The sequence below is a fragment of the Lactuca sativa genome, chromosome 2 (assembly GCF_002870075.4).
Source record: "Lactuca sativa cultivar Salinas chromosome 2, Lsat_Salinas_v11, whole genome shotgun sequence".
NCBI classification, from domain to species: Eukaryota; Viridiplantae; Streptophyta; class Magnoliopsida; order Asterales; family Asteraceae; genus Lactuca; species Lactuca sativa.
The window spans coordinates 114,818,532-114,825,982 of record NC_056624.2 but is presented as its reverse complement, the minus strand read 5'-3'; the positions used below and the strand labels follow the sequence as shown (position 1 = coordinate 114,825,982).

Below are 7,451 nucleotides of genomic sequence, written 5' to 3'. Positions count from 1 at the left end.
AATATTTATTTCGTAAAAAGTATTTTAAATACTTAAAGATTAAAGATTTTCTCATAGGACTCGTTGATATATGTGTATATTCTTGTATATTATATTGTTATTATATGATCTCTTTTACCCAAATAGATTTATTATCTTTAGAATGTCAGAATAATAGATATTGTAGTTGTCGTATTACACTCAAAAAGAATCAATGGCTATGAAAGCTATATATTGTACAAATGCTACAAAAATGGTGGTTGTTCCTTACGAAGGTGATTCCTTGTTCTTTAGAAGCTCATTAATGGGGATGCAGTTTTCCTTCATTTTTGTTTCAAACACGTTGTAGACAATGAAGATTCATATAATTAATGAATGGGAGAATATCGAGCGTATTGTTTGATTAGTGTAAAAGGTAGGAGAAGGTTGAATGTGAAGTTGCGATGACAACATTTTCTTCTACAGAAAATAAATTCTCAGTTCCAATCAAAGAGAAGAGCATGCAGTATTATCTTTATCCACCTCCAGTTGGCCAATATGAAGATGTTATGGCCAGTTACAAACTCTTCATGGATACTCTTGGGAAATTCCATGCTGCTATGGGAACAAAATTCAAGTAAGCTTCTGTTTTTTTTTTTTACTCCTTAAGCCCAATTCCAATAATATGGGTATATGAGCCCAATACTAACAATCATTGTCCCACATGTAAGCTATAAAACCTTAGAAGGAGAGATTTTTCATAAAGGTTTGGTTGTGTCACTAATCCCCCCAATATGAGTTTTTCGTATGAGAAATATCCAACTTATTTATATTATTCTATTGTTTTTTTGTATAAGTTGGTTAATTACAATCGGTGAATATATATGGGGTCCACAACAATCGTTGGAAAAGCTCAATAAAGTGCTTGTTGTATATAAGGATAATGACATAAAAATCCTTAAGTTTGTAAGTTTTTGTTGGTTTTGCTCAAAGTTGTATTTTAGGTCTATTAATGTCTCAAATTTGCAATTTTTATTTATTTATTTTTCAATTTTATCCTCTGGTTTATTAAAGCTCTTGAGTTTTGTTTTCTGGTTCATTAAAATCCTTAAGTTTGGCAAAAATTATCATTTTTACCCGATAAAATTGCAAAAAATGTAAAATTGAAAAAAAAAAGTTGCGAATTTGAGGCAGTAATGGACCTAAAATACGACTTTGGGTAAAACTTACAGAAACTTGCAAACTTAAGGGTTTTTATGGTATTTGCCCTTTATATAGATGGGAAGTTGTTGTGTACTCGATTTACTGTGTGATTGGCTAGCTCAGGGTTGTTGTGTACTTGATTTACTGGTTTTGTTTGCATAAGAGATTGATGTTATTCTAATACTTTTGCATGTTGTAGGATTCCGATTGTTGGTGGAAAGGATCTTGACTTGCATCGCCTATTTATGGAAGTCACTTCCCGTGGTGGCATTAAAAGGGTACCCTTTATCTTTCTTCCCATTACTTCTCATTTTCTTATCGTTTTTCTTACCTGTTTCCATGTCATGATGAAACTGAAATTGCTAATATAGGTTCTTGAAGACAAAAAGTGGAGAGAGGTGACTAATGTTTTCAACTTTCCACCCTCAGCCACAAACGCTTCGTTTATCTTGCGCAAGTATTACATGTCACTCCTTCACCATTTTGAACAAGTTTACTACTTTAAAGCAAAAGCATGGACTCCTGTTCCTACTGGTATGCCAATAACTCTTCACTCGACCAATTACATGTTATTCTAAATTTTACACCTTTCGACACTTTCAAACATGAATAGTGTACTTAACAACTATTTTTTAATGGGATAATGCCTTAAAAACCCTTAAGTTTTCATGAAATATTCGATTTTACCCTTTTGTATATTTTTGGTTTACTAACAACTATTTTTTAATGGGATAATGCCTTAAAAACCCTTAAGGTTTGCAACTTTTTTTTTCAATGTTACCCTTTTTGCAAGTTTACCTGGTTAAACCGAACATTTCTACCAAATTTAAGGGCTTTAATGAACCAAAAATATACAAAAACGTAAAATTTAAAAATGTTCAAACCTCTTGTTTTGGTAAAACCAAAAACAAACAAAAAGCTAAAAGAGAAATTTCATGAAAACTTGAGACCTTTTATGACATTATCCCGTTTTTTAAATTCAGATACTTGGCAAAGTACAAAGTCAACTCTCACTTCAATGTCCGAAATGAATAAAGTCATGCTCCCATTACCTGAAAATCAAGAACTCGCATCAGGGAAGAGGCAGAGGGTGGAGACAGATGACGGTTCGCCGGAATTAGGTTTTCCGGTGACCGGAATAATCGACGGAAAATTCGAAAGTGGGTATCTTTGTAGTGTCGGGATAGGTGGAGAGCAGCTACACGGGGTTCTTTATCAGACGACTGTGTGTACCCCATTATGTGAAGTAACTCAAGATGCAACCATGGTTAGGTGTAGGCGTAGACGTAGGAAGAAATCTGAAATGAAGAAGAGGGATCCTGCGCATCCAAAACCTAATAGAAGTGGGTACAACTTCTTCTTTGCTGAACAACATGCCAGGCTTAAATTACTTCATACGGGAAAGGATAGAGGGATTAGTAGGATGATCGGTGAACTTTGGAACAATTTAACAGATTCCGAAAAGGCGGTGAGCATGCAAAATTAGAAGAAAGATTCTTATTTTTGTTTGCATGTGTTACACAGTATGAGGTCATTCACATCTTTTGCACATAAGACAGATCGAAAACAAGTCCAAATGTTCCACCTTTTTTGGGTGGCACAAAAGTTGTTAATTTTTGTCCCACTAGTCCAAATGTGCACCAAACTCAATAAATTTGTTTTGCCATGTCATGTCATGTTCATTTTTTTGGATAGGACAAAAGTTGCAATTTTATGGTCCAAATACAGTAAAACCTATACTGTCATGTCATGTTGACTTTTTTGGGTGGGATAGAAGTTGTTAATTTTTGTTTCACTGGTATCGGTCCAAATGTGCACTAAACACAGTGAAACTTGTTTCTGTCATTTCACGTCATGTCTACTTTTTTGGATGGGACAAAAGTTGTAATTTTTTACATGATGACAGTCCAAATACAATAATTCATATGTTGTCATGTCATGTCATGTCTATTTTTTTGGATGGGACAAAAGTTTCAATTTTTTACATGAATTATTGATTCATTTTCAATAATTCATATGTTGTCATATCATGTCATGTCTACTGTCATGTCTGTCATGTCATGTTCACCTTTTTCGGTGGAACAGAAGTGACAATTTTTGTCTCACTGACACAATCCCAATCCCACATTGTTTCTCCTCTTTTTTGGTGTAACAAAAGTTGCAATTTTTGTCCAGTAATGTTCTGTTGGATTCTTGATATTGTTTTTATTTATTTATTTTTTTGCTTCAGGTTTATCAGGAAAAAGCGGTTGAAGATAAGGAACGCTACAGAACTGAAATGGAGCATTATAGAGAGAATTTCAGAAGAGAGTCACTCATAAACAATACAGTAGTGCCATTGCAGCAACAGTATTTCACAAATATGATGCTGGATGACAACCCTGAAAACGATGGTGAAAATTCTCATCAAACTGCTGAAAACGAACTGAATTCAGGGTATTATGACAATGAAAAGAGCAGCAGTGAAGCTGAAGAAGGTACTAAAGATAAGGACTTAAATCATGAAATGCCATTAGAAGTTGAAATGGGAGGTGAAAATGATGATGCTATAATGAAGCCAAAGGAGGAGTTAGCATTTGGTAATAAAAAATCATTTGATATTGTTCATGAAGATAATCAGTCGGTGTTTCTTCATGGATCACTTCAACAAAACTCAATATCTGTTCAAGAAAACGAACCACTAATTGAAAATGAATCAAAGAAAGATGGAAAGAGTTCTGATAATCAACCGATGATTCTTGATATTAGTGATGAAAACAAGAGAGAATCGGATAACAATCAAGAAAAGGATTTAGTGTACAATGCAGAAAACTTTGAGAAAGATCCACAAGTTTTTAAAGAAACAGAAAAGATTGAGCAAGAAACAGAAGACAAGTGAAGGAAGGATCCTTTCTTGATTAGGACTCCATTTTTGACACGAGAGAATAGTAGTTCATGACTTTATCAAGTTTAGCTTTCCTCAACAATGTTGCTTTTAGAGATTTTAGTTTTACCTTTTATGTTTTTATATCTATGTTTTTAATTTGTTGGTAATATGTTGGTAAAAGTAGTGTTTAATTTTGTAATTCCGAGACATGATACTTTGTTTACATTCGAACAAAATCGGTATTATGAATGTTGATTTGGCCAAATAAAGTTGTTTCAATAAAAGAGTTATTATTCTAACAACACAGTAGCTTGATACTTAGTAGCTACAAGTAGTCCAATCAAATCGTTGACCTTTTTCTTCTAGTGTATCATTATGAAAACACCTGTGATTCAGTGTTTTATTTTTACTCATGTATCCAAAGATTGAAGCCCACTCCTTATGTGGGTCCATATAGGTTCTTGAGAAGATGCTTCAAGTTAGAGGGTCCATATAGAAAATCCTAAATTTGAAAGTGACTACCTCAATTAATAATTCCAAATAAAAATAAACAAAAGTCAAACCCTTAAAGAATAATTGTTTCCATTAACACTTGAAAGTTAAAGCCTACCAAAACCAAAACTTGGAATCAAGATTAAAAAAAGAAAAAGGGTAACCGAAAAAGAAACCCAAAAATGCAACAATGGGTAGATTCTTGATTTGTGCCTTAAGGAGCAAAAACATCATAAAACGAAAAAAAAAAGTACAATCTATGAGCATATGTAGTCAAGAATCAGAAACAAGAATAGCATCCCATATCATATCCATATCCAAAGATGGCATTCGACTTAGCTGAACCCCTTCTACAACATCTGATACCTCTTCTTCCATCTGTTTCTTGATTTTTTCATTGTTTACCTCCGAGTTTCTTGAAGTTTCTGATAAGGTGTTTTCTTGCAATGGTGGTGATAGTTTAGCGATACCCTTTTGAGATAAAGCTTGTAACTTTGCTTCAAGAAGAGCTGCAGTGTTGCCATTTATTGAATTGGCTTTCAACTGGTTCTTCAAATTCGGAAAATTTAAGTGCGCATAATCACCTCTTAATAAATAAGCAGCTGTGTCATATGCAAAAGCAGCGTCTTCAGCTGTATCAAATGTCCCAAGCCAAACCCGTGTTCGGTTTCTTGGTAATCGGATTTCTGCCACCCATTTTCCCCAATGACGTTGCCTTACCCCTCTAAATAGCTTCCCTGGTGAACAAACTGATGCTAACAAGGATGTTCTTTTGAGGGTAGTATCGGGAATTTGCCTCCCTGTATACTTCATCGGCTGAGTTTTGGTAGCCTTCAACCAGTAGTCACCATAACTTGACATGTTTTGAGGTTGCATAATGGTGGTGAATGATGGTTCAGTGGCTTGTGATGAAGGTAGGTTGAGCTGTGAGAAAGTTTCAAGAAAATTTATCGGAAACGATGGTGATGATGATGATGAGGATGATGATGGTGATGATGATGATGATGGTGATGATGATGATGATGATGATGATGATCTTGAAACGCCATTCCAGATGATGGAATTGCCAAAAAACTGTGTATGTTTGGCATATTCTTGAAAATAAGAAGTAGAACTCATTGTTTCTTTCTGGAGGAAAGTATCGATCTTAGGAAACTGATGATTCTCCATTGGTAGTGATCTACTTTGTGAATTGGAATTTAGGAAGACGAAAAATGAGAGGTTCGAATTATATAGAAGTATGAAGGGAGTATGACTTTTTATATTTTATGTTACAGGCCACCAGATGTCACTGGTGATTTATATTTTATACTCAAAAGTCAGATCTAGAGTTAAAAAGGCTCATCAAGATTAAAACCCCACAAAAAAGTTCCACGCTTTCGTGCTCACCATTCATGATATTCTTTTGTTGACAAATGAAGTATTGACACGTCATCTCTTGGGAGTTTTTGTGTTATTGTGAGGTTTAATAGATATTGTTGTATATTGTTTCTTGCTGGTGAAACTTGAGAACACACAGGCTTGCAAGTTTATTAGTAGTGATCATGTGATGTCTAATGAACCTTTATTGCTCTTTTTCTATATTTTTGTTTTACTTTTTTTGGTTAATGATTAGACTTTGTCTTTAGATTAAGAATATGATAAACAAGTTTAGAGATAATATAAAATATTGAAGGCTGTAGGTGTTGATGGTTGTGTTTTGGCATCAAAGAAAGGACCAACTCATGATTGGCACATGTTTATAGGCGAATTAGAAGGTAACATGCATTTCAACCTTATTATTATTATTCTAATTTTGGCAAGAAAACAACTATGACCAAATCGTTGCTGTTCTTTTTTGGATCTTAACATATTAGAGGGAAAAATGAATAGAACAAATACAAATAGGGCATCTACTATTAAAAAAAAAGACGTGTAGGCAGTACAATAAAAGAAATTATCTTTTTCACACTAAAAGAAACCCCCAAAAAAGATATCAAAGCATGCACGGGAAAAATCAATAACTACGTTAAATTATGCAATAAACAAGAGGTCTATTGCTCTCCATTTATGCAAATAGGGTCTACCAAATGAAAGTAAACAACAATAAGTCTTTGTAAACGTTTTTAAAACATTACTTATTGTGTGGTGGAATGCTAACAGATTCTATATTTCTATACATGCGTACACACATAAGAGGCCATTTTTTCCTGGGATCTAAGAGGACTAAGAGACATGAGGCCCTCTTTTCTTAAGGTTTCTTTTTCACCTTTACTAATGTTCATATATATATATATATATATATATATATATATATATATATATATATATATATATATATATATATATATATATATATATATATATATATATATATATATATATATATATATATATATATATATATATATATATATATATATATATATATATATATATGGAAATCTTCAAAATAGTCCCAAACTTTTGGGAAAAGTTACACTTTTGTCCCAACATTTTTTTTGAACAAAAAAAACCCAGAAAACCGGATAAATTGAACATTTCCGCCCTATGTTACCGGTAACCTTCATTTAGCCGGTTAAATTGGCTTATGTGGCAAGGACTTGCCGAGGTGGTTGGTAAGTTATTTAATGGCCTTGTATTAAACTCTAAATATAGTGGAAAACTTCATTCGTGCCCTAGCAGACAACGATTGAAGCAGGAGCAGTGGAGGACCAAGACAAATGTCTTCTTCGTCTTCTTCATCTTCAATGAATCGTCTCAAAAAGAGGTGCTAATGTGGTGATCCGGTAGGAAGATGGACTTCATGGACTCCATTAAACCCAGGAAGAAGGTTTATAGGATGCCCAAATTACCAGAAAGACTCGAAGATTGCAAGTACTTTCGTTGGGTGGATCGTCCTCTACCAAGCCAGTGGTATGCAGATTTGTTATTAGTATTACACAACAATGTC

At 33.7% G+C, this 7,451-nt stretch overlaps 2 protein-coding genes across 2 annotated transcripts; one reads left to right on the top strand and one right to left on the bottom strand.

Moving 5' to 3' along the window:
* The first annotated feature begins 233 nt into the window (after nt 1-233).
* Nucleotides 234-4,283, top strand: LOC111893898 (high mobility group B protein 15). Its single transcript, XM_023889985.3, has 5 exons — nt 234-595; nt 1,361-1,439; nt 1,533-1,695; nt 2,145-2,629; nt 3,392-4,283. The coding sequence occupies exons 1-5, from the start codon at nt 423-425 to the stop codon at nt 4,037-4,039; spliced, it is 1,548 nt and encodes a 515-aa protein (XP_023745753.1). The 5' UTR covers nt 234-422; the 3' UTR covers nt 4,040-4,283.
* A 300-nt stretch (nt 4,284-4,583) lies between these two features.
* LOC111893863 (ethylene-responsive transcription factor ERF062-like) lies at nt 4,584-6,025 on the bottom strand. Its single transcript, XM_023889948.3, has one exon. It carries the CDS (start codon nt 5,687-5,689, stop codon nt 4,793-4,795), a length of 897 nt encoding a protein of 298 aa, XP_023745716.1. The 5' UTR covers nt 5,690-6,025; the 3' UTR covers nt 4,584-4,792.
* Nucleotides 6,026-7,451: the final 1,426 nt, after the last annotated feature.